We start from the raw sequence: 22,334 nt of genomic DNA on the forward strand, positions 1-22,334 counted from the left end.
AAAGGTGGATAAGAGAATTTTATATCTTCAGAAACTTTTTGTTCCTATGTATTTATTTTATAGTTTCTTAAAATATAGTTTTAACTTTTATGATCAAGGAAATATAAGGAGTGAAGATAATCACTAATCTTAAAGACACAAAAACAATGCATTTCATCTTATTCCTTTCTCTGTTCCTAATTCTGTACGTCAGACAAAAATATTGATTTTCTAAATAAATTCTGCTGTGTACTATACTTGTGCCTATGCTTTGAAAAAGTTAATTGATGGTTATTTAAGTGAAGTGCCAAGAGAAATAAATCCAGGACAAGTAAAATTCTTCCTTTGGGTTTATAGTAGGTGGAATAAATTACTAAAAGCATAAAAATAGCAAGTGTCCAGTGATATTTTAAAGCATTTCTGTTCTGTTGAGACAGAAAAAATTTCCCAGGAGCAATTTTCTCAAGTTCTGAATAGAAGTGTTTCCATTCTGTACATTGACAAGCCTTTAATTTGTGCAGTGGAAAAGTTGTACCAAAACATGAATGAAAATTGTTTGTTCTTTGAAAAATATGATCAACACTTTTCATGCAAGCTTGTTTAGACGTTAGTTGAGCAGCCAGTAAAACTCGCCTATGTCTTCATTATTTTTCCATACTATCTTTATCATAGATTATAAAACTAACTCTGAAAATGTGGTATTGTTCTATGTACAAATGAGAAAACAAGGCCCACTAGTAATATTTCACACAACTCATAGACTGAAGTTAATTTACATTGTATAACTCGTAAATACTTTAACTTTGCTTGGTGAGAAGATTTATAATGTAACGAAATAAAAAGTAATAATATCTCGGAAGAACTGGATTGTTGCACTTATACATGTTTTTAGTTTGTTGGACACTGAGCAAACAGAAAGCTGTTAGTATTTGGGAACTTCTGAGAAAACAACTTTGAGCATAGACACTTTCTCATTTTGAGAACAGATAAGCAAAAAGATGTGATAAGGAAATGAAACATGTTGGAGACTGTCACTTTATTAGGCTCATTTACAAATCCAAGAAAGGAAACAATTATACACTATTACATAGAGAAGTTAAAAAAAGCTTCTATTTCATATATGTTTGCTTATATGAATATATATATGTATATATATATATATATATATATATATGTATATATATATATATATATATATATATTTTCTGGCTTTTAAAGTCTCATTTTTGAGGTAAATATTAGTAAAGATAAAGATTAAAAATGCAAGGAGAGAGTAGGGGATGGAATCCAGAGGTTGAAAAAGCTAAACTTGTTAAGGAGAAAATTATATTTTTCCTTAGAAAACAGTGGATGAAGAAAAAGATGACTCATGGTTATTTTGCTAGCACTTAATATGGAAAAGTGCATTAGTTACAAATATGCATGATCTATTACCATCATAGCTGGGTAAAGTGGTAATGACATTCATGTTATACATTGCACAGTCTGGGGGTCAGCATTGCCATTGGAGAGCCTTGTATTTGTTTCTTTTTAATCTGACATATTTAGCAACTGTATTCTGTACCAAGTATCTGCGCTTATGTAGAAGAATAAAGAGAAGGGATTTTTGAAAGGCTTTGGAGTAGCCAATGCAGTTTTTCCATGCTGACACACAGTAACGATTTATAATGAAAAATTACATATTTAGTGACAAAACTCTGATTTTCAATTTTTAATTAAAGATGTAACTATATTTTTGTATTTAATTATGAGGTTAATTCTAATTATATCTGTTGGCAAGGTAAACATACACACATATTTATTCCTGTTAAATCATTAGGTTACATATCATATGAATGAAAGTTAAACCAAGGGAACTTAGCAGAGGTTATATTGAGTCATACAATTAACATTAATAACCTAAATTTTGTATGAAAATTACCATGAAAGTCATGGTACTCATTAAAGTGCCCAAATCTGGCATATAAACTTGGCACTATCAAAATAAGGAAATATGAAGCATGCCTACAGTATAGATTTTATGTTATATTTATTTTGATAATTGTTTTCTTGAAAGTTTAATGCTATGTCTTGAAACCAAGAATAGGTATATCATTATTATAAAGTGTATGATCCAGAAACTTCTTTTACTAAGATAATACCTAAAATCAAACTCTCTGGAAACCATATGTCCCAATTACAAACAAAATGTTGTCTTCTAGGGCTCATACTGTGATTGGAATTCACAAATTTAGAAGGGAAATGAGGTAAAGAGGAAAGAACACTAGTTTTGGCAGAAATAGTTGACTGCCAAACCCAACTAATATTGAGCGAATTACATGCGCAGTTAAATTTCTGTTCATTTTATGTAAAAATTAATAATCTTTACCTAATTCATTACTGTTTTCATCAGCTCTGAAATTACTTACTGAATGACAAGCAAGCTACAAAAGTGTTTCATATGTTGTGGAGATAGAGAGTAAAGCAACAGGAATTCCCTGTTTGCAAGGGGCTTTTGTTCTGATAATGGGACAAATAAATCAAAAGTAATACTGGAGAAAAATAAAGGCAGACAAAGCAGGGCAAGGATGTGGCAGTTAATTTAATTTAAATGACATATCAAAACTCATTTTGCAGTTGATATTTTATCAAAGGTCTGAACAAATTAAAGAAATCACCATTTAAATGTCTGATATATAAATTTCCCAGACAGGGAGAAGCAAAAACTGTAAGATGCAAGAAAGAACTTCCGATGATTTAAAAAACAGTTCTGATGATTTGAAGAACAGTAAAACATCCACTTGGCTAGAGCAGGTTAAGGGAGGGAGAATATTAAAAGCTGAGATTTGAAGAAAATGGCATCAAATCATTTGGGGTCTTATAAAGCATTTAATGAATATTGCCTGTCACTCTAGGTTAAGACATCATTGAATGATTCTGAGGCTTGACTAAAATGTGGTTTGAAACTGGTGAAATCCACGCTGAAAACATAAATACATGAATTTGTCTTTCATCCTCATATAAATAAACCTATTGATTGGTATCACCCACTCCCAGGGTGGTGCTACCCTGACTCATCCAGAACTGTATGAAACCCATTTAGATGTTACATGCCCATAATCCCATTAACACATACCCTACTTTCCTTACATATATCAGATGTAAAGAGTAAAATAACTTCCATAGGTTAGCAGAACCAATTCTAAAATGCTTGTAATTTTGCAAATATGTTCCTCAGAGATGGTTATTTCTTAAGAAACCCTTCATTACTTTACTGAGAAAACATGTTATTTTCACCAATGGAATTAAGTAGCAGATCTGAATATTGCTGTAATGCTATTTGAGAAAAAAATTAACTTACAAACACAAGTGATTAAGTTTTATTTATTGATTCCAAAATATTTAAGGTGTTAAAGAATGGAAGAAAATTCAAGAATATCTCATTCATAGTAGTTTTTCTCACTTTTCAAACTTTTATTGTAACCTCTAATGAAAAGCAAAATATTTGTAAAGTTGTGGAGAACTGGTTGTGTTCAATTTTATATCATGAGCATTTATGATTAGTAAACTTTAGATCTGAAATAATTATTTCAGCAGAGATTGCGTAAGAGTTTTGAAAAAAAATCCGAAAGCATTATGCAAACACAGTAAGCCTGAATTTAGTGTAATTAATTTGTGTGTGGTATATAAACTGTGGTTTGTTATGATACAACTGCCAAATTTGTAGTCCAAGGCAGAATTAGAACTTTTGGATGAATCTTAACACTTGACTTGGAAAACTAAACTACATTCTTAGAGAAGTTTGAGAAGTACTAGTTTAAACATTGTTTCTCCCCAATTTTATTTGAACTTGTTTTAAACTTACAGAAAAGTTGTAAAAATGATATGGAGCATTATTACATATATCTTTTATAAAACTTTCCCTAATACCATCCTTTTTGTCATAATAATACAGTTATCAAAATGAAAACTTAACTGGTCGGTATTGTTAAGTTATTGACTTTATTTTAATATCTTCAGATTTTCTACTAATGTATATTTTCTGATTCTGAAACCTATCCAACCTCCATTCTCCTTAGCCTAGTCAAATCTGCCGTGCTTTCTATGAATGTGACTGGAATCAGTTTAAATTCATGACTTTTTATGCATATGCACAAAAAGGTATATACAGACCTATAGATCTCCATTAGTGTGTGCCTGTCACAGTATGTGACACAAAATTTCTGACTCTCCCTGAGTAAGCCTAGAAACAGTGAAAGCCAATGCCTTGACTACCAGTGACTAGCAATGAGCACATTTTGTGCTCAGATCTTGGATTACTAAAATCATTCTCTAAAAACAGTACCTATATTGCTTGGTATACTGATCAAGTGAAGGACTGGTTTAGTAAAGGTACAAAATGGGGCCGGGGATTTGGCTCAGTAGTGTAAGCACCTGCCTGGTAAGTGTGAGGTCATGAGCTCGATCCCGGGTCCAAAAAATAAAAATTAAAAAAATTATAAAAGAAAGGTACAAAATGAGTCTGGAAAATCTTGTGATACCAGAAAGTGAGGAATTCTCAGAATGGTGTGGGGCTAAATCCAAGGGCTCAAACTAACATGAGTTAGTTTATAATGGGGTAAGGTGGAACAATTCGAGCTACACAATAAGTAATGATAAAAAAAAGCAAGTATCCAGGACCCCATACTGATTGGTAATGTCATGTAATAACTAAATAAGGGAAAGGGGTGGCTCTTTCTCATTGAAGAATTCCAACTAAGACAATGAAAGAGGAAAATATTCAGTCACCATTATGTACCCTCATGAGTGCTAATACTAGTGGGCAGAATTTGAGCAGAAGCAGAATAATTGTGTTGTCTTAACATATGTCACCAAGATTTTTATAACAATGAAGAAAAAAATTATAAATTCACAGTGGAGAAACCAACAAAATACCACCCTAAACAAGGAATCAAGGTAAAAGTCACCAATAAAAAGATACGTCAGAAGACCTTCCACACCTATTGTTTGAGACACTGAGTTGAATTACCAATACTAACAAAAACCAAAAAACTAAAAAAAGATATGTTAAGTTTATGTAGCTTTTCACTTGATGCACTAGGAAAGACAGCATTTTTTCTGCTTTGGGTTTGTGTTTTTATTACTTTTCTTGTTTTTTGGACCAAATAACTGACATGTAAAGTTAAAAGGGAAATTTTATTTCAGCTCACAGTTCGTAGGGGTTTTAGTGCATAGTCAGCTGACTGCAGGGCAGGGCGGCAAGGCAGAGGGGCACTGCAGGAAAGGAACAGTGGATGGCAGGGCAAGCAGAAGGTGCCAGCAGCAGGAGCAGCAGCGCCAAGCCAGCCTTCCCTCTCTTCCTTTATATCCCACCAGACAGTCAGCGTATTGATTGGTGCTTCCTGTACTCAGGATTGGTTTCCGCTATCCACTGCTTAATTGCAGTATCACGACCCCAATCCACAGTCACATATCCTAATGGAGTCATCTTTGAAACTCCCCACCTAGGACTTCATGAGGGTTTAGGGGGATATCTAGATACAAGTGATAACATTCTGCCCCTGGCACCCAAAATACTCTAGAATACCTACAATAAATCCATTTATGTAAAAGTCATGTAGTCTGTCTCTAAAGGTTGCTAAAGTCCTAACATTCTCAGCATGAGTCTTCAAGTACATCTGACAATTATTTCTACTACCATTTCCTAATTATGAGAGAATATCAGACCCACCTATATTGAGAGTGTCCCACAAAGTAAGTAACTGATACTATTCAAAATGTGGAAGTAGTGAAAGACAGGGGAAGACTGAGGGCTTAAAATTTTATTTTTGGGGCCAGGGATATAGCTCAGAGGCACAGTGCCTGCCTGGCAAGCGTGAGGTCCTGAGTTTGATTCCCAGCACCTAAATAAATAAATAAATAAAATTTTACTTTTAAATATTTTACTTCCCTTAATTTACATATCTTCAGATAGTATTTTGATTGGAAGAGTTCTCCCAATAAAATCTTTAAGAAAATATATATTTTGAAGAAATACAGACCAAGAAAAAAGAAAAGAAACACTTTTCCTATATCCTACTGCCTTAAACACACAGAGTCTGGATCACAGTAGTCAGAAACCCCCAGTGTTTCTCAGACCATTAGGTCCATGACTTCAGATGGAAATTAGTCATTAGTCTTCCTGTTTCTGTTATACCAAACATCCAGGGCATCCAGTTTTACTCACAGGGGTGAGAGATAAGGAAAATCCAGTTTCATTTCTGCCATCAGGAAGAGGATCCAGCAAGATCTCTAAAAAGGGAAGTAGGGAAGGAGGTAGAGATAAGTTAGAGGGAGACTGTCTCCTTTTAATCCTGGGCTGCTCACAGAGAGGCTGGAGAATCAGCTGTCATGTGGGTGGAAGAGAAAGTTTCTCAAAAGTAATAGGGATTATAATTACCATCCTGACTGCCAGAAAGGAAAAGAAGAAACGGGTGGGAAAGCATGTTCAAATGAACTATCTTTAGCCCTATTGGAAATTTTACACTCAAAAATTGTGACAGAGAACTACATTTTATAATCTGCCAAATCTAGTTCAGTCACTGTTCTCCTGCATGTGAGTAAAATAGAGTGCAAGTCAGCATGAGAGCATTTACTTTGTTGTAAAATACACACATACACACACAATGCACACAAACACATGTGCGCACACAAATTTAATATTTTAATACATTTGAGTGCCACAAGTCAGCTAATTTGGATATGTAATTTGAATTATATTTGATAAAACTTTAAAAATACAAACTATAATTGGCATTACTAGGTTATTGTATAATTTGCAGTTGCATCTGTCATGTATGAGATCAGTAACATACTTCTTTTTCAAACCCTGTGTCATGTTCCAACCCGTATGGCTCCACATTATTAACAATCTCATGACCTTCAGACAGTAGCAAGTGGATGCCTTAGTTGGCTTTCCTGTCCTTGCGACAAGCTACTTGACACCTTAAAAGCTTAAAAGAAAAGTTTAATTGTCCTCACAGTTTCCACCAGTTTCAGTCTCAAGTTAGGTAGCTGTCTCTTTGCATGGTTGCTCATTTCCTGGTGGCCAGCAAACAGAGACGAGAGGTACACCTCTGTGCCCAAGAACACACCCTTCTAGTCGCATCCCCAATGGGACATTTCCAGTTAGGCCCCACTTCCTAAGAGCACATTCAAAGACTGAAATGATCAATGTTGCACCCCATGATCCAATCACTTTTCAAACAGATGAGATTCTTAGGGGCAGTTAAATCTGAGCCATAACGGTGTTGATAAACCTTTATCAAAGTGCGTGACTAAATATACAAAGTGCTGTACCTCTTTTTGTCTCATGTAGGTAAACAGTGTAACTATCCTTAATCCAACTGGTAACCACAACCAGTATCACCTGGTGATCAGTTTCCTGATGAGTCTTAAGACTGTGACTAACACTTGTGAAGGCAGGTGTCTACTATGCTTAGTACCTTGTAGAGCTGTCTTGTGAAAGACCCTGAGAGGATATGCCTGCCCCTCACTATCACTCTGATGTCACTTTGTACTTCTCCCGATGGCCTTTGGAGCAGGAGCACACTAGGTCAACAATATATCTAGAGTGGATATATATATGTAATATTCCAGATACAGCTTCATGTGTGTGTGTTTGTGTGTGCGTGTGCATGTGCGTCTGTGTGTGTGAGGTGCTGCACTAGCTTTCATCTGGCTACAAAAACTAATTCTACTGCCCTGCTTCATGCTTCCGCATAGGCTGCTGTTCAGCTACCTACATCCTGGGAAGGGATGTGAAACTTTCTGGCATTCAACACCTGAACTACATGAAAAAGCCGTTTTTCTTTTTTTTTTTAGCCTATATCTGTTCCTTCCTTTTTACTATGAGTGTGAATTTCATTGCATCCAGAAACTATGTAGAAGATCACACTTGCTCTTCTAAAACTCTCCCACTTCACACAGTACTCTGCTCTTAACCCCATAGATTTTTTTGGTTGTGATGTTAGTTTGCCAGGTCGCCCACTCAAAACCGGCAGACTTAAACAACTTAAATTTATTTTCTCACTGTTGTGTAATCTTGAAGTCCTGGATCAATGTTCACTTTCTCTTGAGCCCCTTCTTCCTGAGCTTGCAGATGGCTGCTTTTCCACCGTCCTCACATGACATGTCCTCTGTGCCCACATTTGATCTCTTTCCTGCTCTCTGTCTCTCTCTGTGTGTCTCTCTTTCTGTCTCTGTTTATGTCTGTGTCTGTCTGTCTATCTATCTATCTATCTATCTATCTATCTATCTATGTCTCTCTCTCATCCTTCCCTAAATTTCACTTTCCTATGAAGACACAAGTCCATCTGGTTTAGGGCTCGCTCTACCAAGTTTATTCTAATTTAAACACTTTTTTAAGGCTGTATCTCTAAAGACATCCACATTCTGAGGTACTGGAAGAGGTAGAGCTTCAACAAATGAGTTGCTGGGGGATATACTCAGCCACCTTTTAGGTGGGGAATAACTTTAGGTTCTAGTGAAACATAGCTACAAACATGGCTACAAACACAAGACTTCCTCCCCTGCCTGTTTCTTTGTTTTATCTATGTTAGTAGATCTGCTGGTTCTACAGAAGCCCATTCTCTTCATGAAAACAAAAAGGTCATGTAACTATATATTCCTAGTGTTCCTTTCTTCATTTATTCCAGGGCAAAAACAAAACAAAACAAAACAAAAAAAAAAAAAAACAAAAAACCAAAAACTTACTACAAGTGTGGAGATAAGAAAGGGAAATGATAGACTTCATAAACTTACTCTATACTTTATATAAACTAATGCATACAAATAAATCTACAGAGAAAGACATTTCATTAGGGATAGCTAAAGTTAGGAAATCTATATAACTACCTGAGAAACACTTCATATGCACACTTATGAAATGGTGAGCTGGAGTGTCAGGCATAGTTTGAGAGATCGCTATATAATGGTGAGCTGGAGTGTCAGGCATAGTTTGAGAGATCGGTATATTGTTATGGCCTGACACCCATCTGCCTGGACAGCCTTTAATACCCTAACATTCGCTGTTAAACTAGATCTCAATATTTCTGTGTAAATATTTCTTTAAGATTTTCTATGCTCTACGTTCTGCTAATTTATTTTTATATCTTTACCTCCCATGATTCTCTTACGTATTGCACATTCTCCAAATAACATGATCCTAAATATACTTTGGAGTTTCCGCCTTCTATATCTTTTTTAAATGTGGTTCTCTCTGCTTTGAAAGCATTTCTTCTGTCTTCCTAGAAGATTTGTTTAAATCAAAAATTATATCTTGTCCTGAACATTTTTAAACTTCACAATTTAATGTGATTTCTCCTTTCTATGAATGTACATATAATTCTATTATATTTTGCCAGGTTATATATTGTAGTCTTTTTAAATTATATTTCTTTTTCCTTTCTTAATAGGTTGTAATTTAATTCAAGTTAGAGAACATGCCTTCCACATTTTTACACATTCTGTAATGTTTTTCCCAACATAATTACTCATATTAGTTCAATGACTGAAATAGAAGATGCATTAAAGGCAATACTTTGAAGCCCCTGGCCCATATTTCCTCTGCAGAATTTTCTGGAAAAACAACAACAACAAACAAACAAAAAAAACCACAAGACTTCCTCCCCTGCTTGTTTCTTTGTTTAACTAGCATCTAAAATGAAATTCTACATTTGTCTGTATGAAAATCAGATGTCAACACCACAGCTAGCGACATTTATTCATGAAATTTGCCATTGAGAAATGTTCCAGTTCAGGTAATGAATCTCAACAAAAGATGTGAATAAATCAGAGGTCCATATAGAATGGGAGGTATATGTTTCTTCTCTTATATAAATAAAGGCAAGAAACTTGAAGGAATCTAAACTATATAACAAAATAAATAAGAAATTATTGGCATATTCTCTAGAGTGGCTCAGGAGACTGAGAATGGGTCCTTGTAATGATAGTACTCTTTTGCCTCTGCAGTGAACTCATAACAGTAGTTGCTTTTTGCAGGCACTTTACTTGTAACTTGAAGAGGTAAATAAATTATAACTAGTATGAAAAATACAGATGTTTTTCTTTTTGTCAATGTAAAAATTGCCATACTGAAATTAAAATCTTGGAGTAAAAGTAGAGAAAATATGGAAGGGAAGTGGATGAATCATGTCTTCAAATTTACAAAATGGAAAATTAAGTCTGTGTCTACACTTAGTGGAACAAAGTTTAATTACATTAAGTTAAAAAGTAACTAGTAACTAGTAAATCTGAAATTCCTACCTAAGGATGGGCCAAATTCTGCTTGTTGACCCCTGATATACCAAACTTTTTTGTATGGTTTTCTTTGAATATATTTTTCAGTGGGAATGGTGGCAGCCAGCTGACCACAATTCTGAACATTTGACCTGATTTATAATTTTATTTTTACTAAACTTTCTCTATAAAACAATATTGCAGAACACCACTAAAGGAAAATTAACAGAGATATGATTATGAGAATTTTCCTGGGGAATCCATTCTGAAGAAATTGTTTTATATCTCACAAGATGAGATCAATATGTAGTTCAATGATAAGAGTAATAAATAAAATTTAACAGCATTAGTAAGAGAAACTTAATATTCTTCAAATCAAGCTCAGAATTCGGAAAGATCTGTTTTTCATTTTTATTTTTTAATCAAAATCTATGCTATGAAAGAGATAAAATTTAAAAATATAATATTGAATTAAGATATTGTGGTTTGGCACTTCATACAGTTACTCCACATAGTAATTAAAGGTATCTGCACTGTGTAGGGGTACTGTTAGGAATTTGAAAATTACACATATAAATACACCATGATCATGGCATTTTAATCTGACTTGGGATAAGGGCAGCATAGAATTTCAAAATTGCTTAATGTGGATTTTTACTGTCTTATGAAATTTCTCTTATGGATACCGATAAATATGTGTTACTAATGAATGTATGCTTTAGTTATGGTAAAAAGAGTTTTATATTTTGACAATAAATTAAACAACAATATGGAGAGGCAGCAAAAACCATCTAATTATAATTATTTTTAAAAAGGCAAAAAAGTCATAAATGCAAAGAACATCCATAGGAGCTTCCCAAACTCCTGTAACTCTAGACATTAATATTTATGGAGTGTAACTGCCACACAAGTCACTATGCTACTCTAAACCAAAGTCCCATGTACAGCAGTGGAATGTCAATGCACAAGGCCAGGAGGTGCTGGAATGCAAGCTGAGCACGTGCCGCTCACTAAGCGAGTGGAGTCCACTGAAAGAATGGAAAGAAAGTACTTTTGGGCCAACCATTGTTATCACTGCTGAAGCGGAACAGTTTAACATCAGGGAGCTCTGACTTAATAACAGAATTGAAGCGCTGAAAATGGAGTTTCATTGTGATGAGTTAATTCTTTTTCTACCTGGCAGTTTTAAAGCTAGATGAAAACTGCAGAATTTCAGGATTTTATTTACAATAAGTAATGGGAATTAAATGGGAATTTCAAAAACTATGTTGAGTATTTTAAAGGAGAAGACAATTTAAGGTCAGTGAATTTGGCCACTTCCATGTGCAGTCAACCTGTAAAATATAATTTTGGAGTTCTTTATCATTCTTAGTAAAATAGATCACTTTCAAAATAATGTTCGTTGTTAGTAATGCTTGAAAACTATGACATTTCTTTATTCAGTAGCAATGCTTCTTATCCAGAGTGTGGTAAACAGCTTTCCAGTTCCACCTAGTGGTAGAAAATTGTCAATCTCTGTACTGCATAGATGATTTTTAATCTTAGAATCTATAGTTCTGTTTTGATGTCTGATACCATAAGCAACTGAGGAAGGTGTGTAATTCAAAAGGATAAATGCGTAAGCTTCTTTCTAGTACACTGAGGTGTCTGGACATTGTTCTTAATTCTAGATAAAATGATTCTATGTCCAACAGTCAATTCTATTTGTAGACTAACAAGAATAATGTTCATATAAAATTATAACAGCTGTTTATTTTGTGTCCTCACCTGATTTGGAAATTTTTATGCACTATTCAACTTATAATCAAAATTATGTATGACACAGTCCACAATTTTCAGAATTTTTTTTCAGTGTTTAAACACCACACATCTCTCCTAGAAAGTAAACATAAGGGTATAATACCATTAAAATATTCTAACTAGTAAATAAAATAAAAATTTGATAGCATTTTGAACTAATGTAATTCATGTACATTTGCAGAAATGTACTTGTGAAGTACAGAAACAGCTAAATGGAACCAATGTGACATTATATCCATAAAGTACATTAATATTAGCTAGATTTAAACCTTTTGGTCACTTATTTTAGACTTTTAAAATCTACTCCCAGTCAATATATGACTTAATAAATACATGTTGCCCTTTAAGATGCTGAATTAATAAAGAACTTCATTTTGCTTTATTTTACTTATTTTGCTTACGTATAAACTTAAACGGAATTCATTTACTTAGACAAAAATTTCAGAATTATCTGTGAAGCTTTTCATTACCTAGTGAAAAGTGGATTTTATGTCACAGTTACTTGATGACAAGGTTCTCTTTACTTCAACTGATGTGAAAATAATTTAGCTTGACAATGCAAATAAGCGTATACCTGCAAGTCATATGTTAATCCATGTCACTCTGAGGCTATCAGATGTTTAACTGTGCTATTTAGTATCAAAGAGAACAAAATATATTGGAACAACTAAAACTAGCAACTACGATATTGGGTATTTAAAACAACAAACTTAATATTGTGAAAGAGATGAATTTAACTGCATTTTAAAACTTTAAAGGTAGTGCTTGAAAACACCTACCCCATACCTTATCTTTGGTGCAGAAACATCCTTTAAAGGCATAAAGAACTCACAATAATTAAAAATCAAATTTTGTTTTATAATATTTATTATTCTTATAAATTTATTAATAAAAACTTCCTAATTAGATTAAGGGTTTATGCTATTTTAAAAAAATTACTAAGTACATTACATGGCAGAGTAATTTAGTATATTTTGGAAATAGGAACAATTTTAATATATTGTTTTTGGAATAAGAAGTTCCCTTAACTTCTTTATTTCTTCCATAGAAAAAAATTGATGCAGGAAAGCTTTATAAAGCAACACTATGCAGAGTTATCTCACTGTAATCAGAGGTATATTTTATAATGTGTTTCTGCAAAGAGAAGATAGAAAATGCTTAGTAGCTAAAACACCTTGCTCTCCTCAATTGATTTTACTGAAGCACTGGAGACTTGTATGTAAGTCAATTCACTTGCTGACAATAAATACACGTTTATCTTGAAGGTATAATTATGGATTAATAAGAGCGTATAACTTGTGTTTGAAAGAAAAATCAGTGTTGTCAAACTGATTTGTGCACAATCCCAAAGTTAGCTGAAATAAGTATCTCTAACTTGAAAACAATAAACTGAATACAACAGTGTTTTTAAACAAATTGGTGTTATGTTGAAAGAGGTTCTCTTATTGTCCTGGATTTAATGATAATTGCTTAAAACTGAAGACAATGAGGAATAGAGTCTGTTTATGCCAAGGCAGAGGAGAGAGGAGCTGGGGAGCAGCCTATACCCCCACAAATCTATTTCTTGTAGCACCACTGATAACTTTAAAAAGTTTGAGTTAAATTTCTACTGTTCCATGTATTCTACAAGATGAAGAAACTCAAAAAGACAGAGGCTATGGGATGTTCCAACTGAAAGAAAGTAGTTACTGGTGATGATATAGAGGCACAGCCTCTGACATCCTCCAAAGACTTTTCCTGTCGCTCTGTGATAGCCAGGATTTGGTCATTTTCTTCATAGAGAGCACTGGTGACTAGTTGATTAATCCATAGAATAGCAATGGCCTAGGGAGAGCAAGCCTAAATGGACAAGGTCGTAGCTCCAAATAGACAAGGCCAGGGCTTGATGTGAATGAAATCTGCAAAAGATTTAAAGAAATTGGAATGGGAGATTGAAAATTTGTAAGGCTAAATGAAAGTCACTATCATGATATGGGGTTTGTAATTTATATACTAGATATTATTTTTCCCTTTCTCTTAAATGATTCTTCTCAATTTTTTTTTATACTTTTCTGTTTCTATTAAAGATTTTTTCCACAAATTCATTTGTTTAGGACTTAAAGAATCCTATCATTCAGTCCATATAACATTAAATTCATTCCATTAATAATTATGAAGTTCACGTTTTATTGATTTTAATAACAAACGTATCACAACTAAAGTTATAGGTTAGACCTAAAAAATTATTCTGGTTAAGGAGAAAGAAATTATATTATTAGAAAGATAGCACACTTAGTAACAGGGCATAAATAACATTGAGAGTACTGTTTGTTCGTTAACAAAACATTTATTAAACACTTACTCTGTGTTAGAATAAATATCAAGTCTTGCAGAGTTAGTAGGGAGTCAGACATGGTCCTCTTCATAAAGCTGATTTCACAGGAAAACTGTGCCATGAAGGATGAATTAATACAATTTAATATTACAGGATTATGAAAAGAAAAGCACAGTCCTACAAAGCTGAGGATCTAAGGCTTACACTGCAAAGCTGAGCATCTAAGGCTCCAAGAAGGAGTAAACAGTGGGATATGCAGAGGACCACATAATAAATATAAAATAGTGTCTTGTTCAGGGCACTTGGAAAACTGTTTCTGAATGGAGCATGTAAAAAGGGAAGTCATTAGTTTATGAAATTTCAAAGACAGCTATAGAGGAGATTTGGAGATCTTTGTAATGATGATGAAAATTTTCCCAATGAAATATAAAGATGAAGGCTTTAATTACTTTGAACAGAACAGTGGCATCATGTGATTTAAAGCTTTGAAATTTAGTCTTCTAAAAATGTTTAAGTGGTATATTATGTTAATTTGTGCTTATTTCTGAAGTAAACCATTATAATTCAATACATGTACACAATGTGTAATGATCAAATCAGATTAATTCACATTTTTGTCTCCTCAAATATCAGTGTGAACATCTCAACCATTTCCCTTTCTTAGCATATGACACAAATGGATTTGAAAGGCCTAATATTAGACACAAGGAGGTTGAGTTATGACTGGCTTCAAAGTTTAAGAATTGATGATGGAACAAAATAAATAAACAGATGGTGAATTGAAGTGACACTTTGGTGGCAAATTAAAGGCGTTTTTGAATAAAAAGTTTGGATATAGGTTATCTTTGTTTATTTATGTAGTATTTCTCCCTCCTTCAAAAATAATTTTGAATCAATTCTATCAAGACACCAAAGTAAGGAAATTTGAAATATAGAAATTCAGATGCAGTGAAAAATTGAAGACAAGCTGAAGTACTTTCCAGCTCGATAGTACATAAAATATCATGCATTGCCAATAAAGGTCAGAAAAAAATTTGACTTTTAGCTTATTGATTTGAAAAAGGAAATAGGACAATTACAACATTCACATTGAATATTGGAATATTTAAAGCTAAATTTTTTGAAAAAGTGCATATATTTTAGCCAGACTGCTTAGGTTGAATTCTTTGATCTAGGCTTTCTGACAAGATCATTGAAACCATTAAGCGCCAGTTTCTTGATCTGTGAACCAAGAATAATAAAACTAACATATATGTATGATTGAAATTTACATTAGTCCAACTTAGGAGGTTTTGACTTTCTGATGGTGTGAAAGTCAAATGTATCCAGTAGAAGCCAAATTTAAATTTTGAATGTTGATTTTTTTCCAGATTTTGATCTCTTCTTTCTTTTTTCTTAGCATGAAGTTTTGATTTAGTGAAATTTTTGAATACAAAACTAAACATTTGAAGAGCAAACCTTTAAATGAAAAAAAGCAAACCAATAAAGGATATGTATTAACTACTGTTATTCTAATATTTTGTTATGAAATTTTGTTTTAACTTTTTTCCATAAGATAAGACATTCCTTTTACAAATGCTATATTAATTATAATTTAGTATATCCACTTATATGAATATTTATGGAATGTGTTTCATAAGCTACTCAAAGCCATCATTTTAAATATAATTTCATCTATAAAAATCAAGGACACTATTTCTTTGTCTAATCTTAAACATTCTGTTTAGTGAAAGTAAATACATCATGTATCTTAACTATTTAACATTCTATTTAGTAAAAGCGAATACATCATGTATCTTAAATATTTAATATCATAATGCTTATATTTTTAGGAAGAGGAAAATTATTTTATGTATGAAACGTAATATTTTACCTGCAAGATATATTGAATTATGGACTTTAAAAATTTTTCCTGCACGTATTGTGCTCTGAAGAAGAAGTTTAACAGCAAGCATGGTAAATTATAGATTTATTTTTAAATAAAACGTTCATTTGTTTGTTAGATTACAGGCCCGAATAAGCAGTTTTATTACCATTCATATCTGAGGTTAAATTTCCTTTGGTGGATTTATGCAGCACTCTCAATCTTTTCTTAAGATACTGGTACACACCAGGGAGCCACAGCCCCCAGTCAGTCACATGATCAGGATAAAAGGCAAACATCCTACCTGTACTGTACCACTAAGCTGCGGTGGCTAATAGGTTAGGTGTCAGAAATATGTTTTTGATGTATTTTCAATTTATGTTGGTTAATTATGACATAATTCCATCATCTGTATGGCCTAGATTTCCCGGAAAATAGTCTTCCATTAAGCAAATATTTTGGAAATCTACTATGTTCGTTAAACATTCCAGTTATTGAAAATCATTTTGAAAACAAATAACAAGGCTTGTTAGTATTGGTAATTATAATTTGCTGGCGATTGCCATTGAGTGAAAGGCTATGGCAGAAACAGACAAGCGATAATCACACAAATAAAGATATGTGATAAAGATTTAGATTTCACCTAGATTTATGAATTTAAGCCTATCTCAACCATCATGCCAGCGGCATTCTGTTTGAAGTAGATAAGCTGGCTTACTAATATAATGAACAAATAATAACAAAATTAGATTAGCAAGGATTTTAAAAGAAAATAATGAGGAGGGATTACCTTAGCTATTTTAAAATTCTTCATGTTACAGTAAATGAATTACTGTGACATCAGTGAGGGGATATAGACAAATCAATTCAACAGATTACTAAGTGCCAATAGAGACAATATAATTAGGAATGTTGTGTTTTATTAAGAAGTTATTTTATCAATGATTGCAAATTGATTATTCAATAAGTTGAATTACTGTATAGATACTTAGAAAAATGAAATTTAGTAATTCTTCATACAAAGAGAAAAAATGATTAATTTCTGCCTAAATAAAACATTACTCTAAAATACTCATAAGTATGATAGTGGTAGAGTGCTTGTGTGTCATAGCCACTGTCTGCTTTGAAAATACTAAGATGGAAGCTGGGCATGGTTGTACATACTTGTACTTCCAGCACTTAGAAGACTGAGGGAGGAGGATCTCTGCCAGTTTGAGGACACCCTGGGCTACACAGTGAGTTCAAGACTAGCCTTAAGTATTTAGAAAAAGCCTGTGGAAAGAAGGGATGAGAGAGAGAGAGAGAGAGAGAGAGAGAGAGAGAGAGAGAGAGAGAGAGAGAGAGAGAGAGAGGAAACGAAGGAAGTAAGGAAGAAAGAAAGAAAGGAAAAGAAAAGAACAGAAGAAAAGAAAAGAAAGGAACTCAAGACCAGAACAGATGAAGGTGGCCATGAAACAATACACAAATGAAGAGTTAAATCTCACACCAACATTTTTCTTTTTTGATGCATTATATTTTTGTTTATTAGAAAACGTTTCAGACATTGAGAAGGCATAGCCATGTTATTATGAACATTCATGTGTTTTAAATTCCAGATTTTGAAAGTAAACATGTCACACATTTGTGGAGCCTTCCATCTCTGACTGAGGTCTCTCCTCCTTCCTTAGGATCTAGTTAATTACAATGTTGCATTTGTAGTCACTTATTATATTTAGCGTTTTATATTTGTGATTTCTTCATATATTATGTGAGCACCGATATTTGCATTTTCACTGTTATCTGTGTAGATGTTTATTTATGTCTGTGTTTCTGATGGATTTGGGTAACTCGGAATTGGTATTTTAATACTTCTGTGAACAAATTGTTTCCGATTCACCTTCAAAATGATCCCAGAATCCACCCTAGTAACTCATCACGATCCAACTGTATTATCTCACAAGTCATTGCCCCCTTTGATCAATTCTCAGTACAGTGACAAGAAAAGTTTATGTAAAATATGCCAAATCCAATTCCTCCAATGACTGCTAAGTCGTTTCAAGTAAAAGTCACAGCCATCGTGAAGTTTTATAGATCCCCACAAGACTCCTAGTTACCTTCCTGATGTCATAATTTCTTCTCTCCCCTCAATTCAACCTCAATTCTTCCTTGCCCTTCTTTTGACACACCAAGCGTTCCTCTGTCTTGAGGCAGTACCTGTCACTATTTCTACCTTCCATAGTCTTAAACCAGACAGCGCCATCACAGAAACCATTTTACCTTTTTATCCGACTGCCGTAAACTGAATTTAACACATATCCTGGCATTTTACAATCACTCAATAAATGTTTCATACCGAAATCAGTGAGTGGGAACTAACATAGTCATCAGTATTACATGAATGTTTTTAGTACTCCTCATCGTTCAGCCAAACAACCTGGGTTAAAAGAAGCAAAGTTGCTATATTAACAATTAGCTGGCATAGATATCCTTGGTTACCTATTGACTGTAAAGAAATCATTAAGAAAAGAAATCCTAAAGAAACGATGATTCTTGGGGAGAAAAACACCAGTGTAGAACAGCAAAACAAGCAAATGATTTAATGGAATTAAGCTGAACTGTCCTCATCTGACCCCATCCATTTCTGTTTGCAAATCACCACACTGTGCTCCTACTTAACCTTCTGGAATTAGATATATGATTCTTTTAGTAGCTTTTATTTCTCTTGCATAACAATTATTTGTCCTTATGTTGCTTTTCAATCTCAACCAAATCCTGATATACTACCAGCAACTGCATTTGCATTTCTGAACCTTCAGGTGAGTTTTTGTCTTTGCCAGCTCTTACCTTGCCAGATAGTACTGTGGTACATAACAAGATAATATTATTTCAGTTTGCCAAAGAGAGATTTTCTTCACTGAAGACATTCTTACAAAGTGATAGCTCAACATAGCCATCTGTAAACAATAGTCAAAAGTTTTTTTTTTTTTTTTTCTCATTTTCAAAAATATAGTCACACTATGGAAGTTTAGGACCAAGTTTTAAGAACATTATTGTGGGACGGGGTTTATCTCTGTGGTTTAAGTGCCTGCCTGGTGAGCGTGAGGTTGTGAGTTTGATCCCCAGCCCTGGTACCAAAAAAAAAAAAAAAAAAAAAAAAAAAAAAAAGCACTTTTGTACGACATTTGTTGAATTTTCCTCCAAAATTTAGGAATAAGTAAAATATAATAGCAAAATGACAATGACAGTTAACTGTTAACTATTTTTGGAATCCAAAATGGAAGAAATTGCTCTTTTTTCAAGGAAAGTCATCCAGGTGGTTCTCCACACTCTTAAGACACCTTATACCTCACAAAGGTGTCAAATATATTCACTGGAAGAAGGATAACCTCCTTAATAAATGGTGCTGAAAAAAACTGTCTTTCCACATGCCATAGACTGAAACTAGACTCATGTCTATCATCATGCACTACACTAAAGTCAAAACGGATCAAAGATCTAAATATTCAGTTGTAGTACATCTACTGTAAGAGAAAGCAAATAGAAATTGTGAAGACATAGCTGTAGGCAGAGAGTTCATGAACAAAATCCAGACCACAGGGAAAATACAACAAAAAACAAATAGAATCTCACCTTATTTGAAAAGCTTTTGCACAGTATAAGAAATCACTAACAGAGTAAGAAAATCACACATTGAGTATGAAAAAAAAATATAGCCAGTCTTCTCTCAGACCAAAGACCTGGAACATATAAAGAACTGAAAAAAAATATCAGATCCCTCCTCCAAGGTCAAAGACCTAATCCCCAAACCAGTGTCTGAGATAAATACACGCTTCTCAGATGGAGAAATAAAAATGGCAAAAAAATGTACGAAAAATGTTCAACATCATTGGTCATTTGAGAAATGCAAACTAAAACAAATTTGAGATTTCATCTCACTCCAGGAAGAATAGCTATTATTAAGAAATCAACTGATAACAAAGGCTGGAGGGGCTTTGGGGAAAAAGGGACCTTCTCCATTGTTGGTGGGAGTTTAGGCTGGTGAAGCCACTCTAGAAATCAGTATACAGAGTCCTCACCACACCTGGACTAGAAATCCAATGTGACCCAACTGTTCCCCTTTTGGGTTTCCTACCAGAAGAATTAAAAATTCATGTGCACTGATGTTTATACCAGCACAATTTGTAATAGCTAAACCTTAGAAACCCCAAATCCCATTAGCTGAGGGAGGAATAAAAAAGATGTGGGTTTTTTTAAATACAACAAAGTACTCCTTAGCCATTAAAAAGGATAAATTTGAGACTTTTGTAGGTGTATGGATGAAACCGTAGACCATAATGCTAAGTAAAATAAATCAGACTTCTGTGTAAGCATCGTATTGTCTCCTACTGTGAGAAGCTGGATCCCAAACGAACAATCGATACTGTGAAATAGGAGGAAACTGTTCAAAAGGAAAGAGAAACTGGGATGGGGTAAGACAAAAGAAGGAAGGGGAAAGGAAAACAAATTTTATATATATATATATATATATATATATATATATATATATATGATAATTAAGATAGTTATACCACTAAGTTCTGTTAGCTCATTAAAAAGAAAGTTTTGTACTAACATTATTTGAACAAATTTCCTTACCTACATCTTATAGACTGAATAACTGCTTTGAAGATAAGGATACACAGTGTATTATCTGCTGTTGTTACTCTTCCATTATCTTGTTTTGAAATTTTTTATCTTCAAAATAAAAAATAAATAAATACATTGGGCATCATTTTATTTAATTACTTTTGGTAGGAGGATTGAACTCATGACCTCACGTTTGCCAGTCAGGTGCTTATGCCACTGAGCTAAATCCCTGGCCAATTTTTGAGAATTGTTTTAGTCAACTTAGCCTGCTACTATAAATTACCATGGACTGAGATGTTTATTAAAAATGATTTTTTACAGCCCTAAGGGTGAAAAGTCTAAGATCGACTTCTAGCATAGTCACACTCTGATGAGACACTTCAGATCTGTAGACTTCTGACTTCTGGTTGAAATAGAGCTAGGTAGCTCTTTGGCACTGATAAAGGCGTTAATCTTGTTCACGAGGAGTTCACTCGCATTAGCTAGCTGTCTCCCAAAGACGCCAGTTTTGGATATCATCACACTGGATGTTCAACATGAAGTTTGAGGGGGACACAAACATCAAACATTCAGTTCACTGGAGACTTATCAGAACAAAGTACCTTTGCTTGAATTCTTCAGTTATAAGAAAATTGTTACTATAATACAGACAGGAATTGAGTATGTTTCTATAAAATAAAAACAACAAACTGGAAACCTTTATAAATTCTGTATGTGAAGCAAACTGAATATCTACAAGAGCCAGGCCTCAAGAGACAAAGATAGAGTTTATGGAGACAATAATTTAGAAGCTATAAATTAAGTGTGCATGGCAGTATATACATAAAAAGAGTCTAAAAATTTAAGATATTTCACTGACCAGGATCAAAGTAAATAGGTTTTATTAGCTGGATCTTGAAAAACTCTCACTTTCTTAAGTCCTTGCCATTTTTGAAACTTATATACTAATAGTGTTAAATTTATCTTCTTTGGAGAAAACTGTATCTGTTACTTCCCACACTTGGGAAATAACTTTATGGTAACACTTCTTAACCACACTCACTGTTTTTCTCTGTGTGTATGTGTGTGTGCTTGTGTTGCAGGGAAGGCCAGCAATCACCAGAACAATGGCAGAAGACATATGGCAGGTGCTCTGGGAATGAAGTGTACCACATTGTTTTAGAAGAAAGCACATTTTTTGCTGAATATGAAGGAAAAAGTTTCACATATGCCTCTTTCCATGCCCATAAAAAGTATGTTTCTGCTTCCAGAAAACATCAATTATAGTGTCAACCAGTTAATGAATCAATTTATCTGTCAAAAACACTTAAACAGTTTTCTAAAACATAACCTATGTTGGTGCATATGAATTTAAACTATTTTGGAATTTCTGACATGATTAATATTCCATTTGATCTCTGTCCACAGTGTGATCTCTATAAATTGAGATTATCAAGCAAAAATTATAACTTGGGAGGAACCATTATTTTAGTAATTTAAAAAATAGAAATCAATCTTCCTTATAGAACTAAAATT

At 33.6% G+C, this 22,334-nt stretch overlaps 1 protein-coding gene across 8 annotated transcripts in view; it reads left to right on the forward strand.

Moving 5' to 3' along the window:
* The window catches only part of Kcnt2 (potassium sodium-activated channel subfamily T member 2), a 335,807-nt gene that overhangs the window by 199,376 nt on the left and 114,097 nt on the right, over positions 1 to 22,334 (forward strand). For all 8 annotated transcript variants that reach the window (XM_063239808.1, XM_063239807.1, XM_063239809.1 and 5 more), the window contains one exon: positions 21,902 to 22,051. In XM_063239808.1, the coding sequence (XP_063095878.1) occupies positions 21,902 to 22,051 (150 nt within the window). The remainder of the gene's footprint in view (positions 1 to 21,901; positions 22,052 to 22,334) is intronic.

The sequence above is a fragment of the Cavia porcellus genome, unplaced genomic scaffold (assembly GCF_034190915.1).
Source record: "Cavia porcellus strain 051 isolate PalLab524CR breed Dunkin Hartley unplaced genomic scaffold, mCavPor4.1 scaffold_29, whole genome shotgun sequence".
NCBI lineage: Eukaryota > Metazoa > Chordata > Mammalia > Rodentia > Caviidae > Cavia > Cavia porcellus.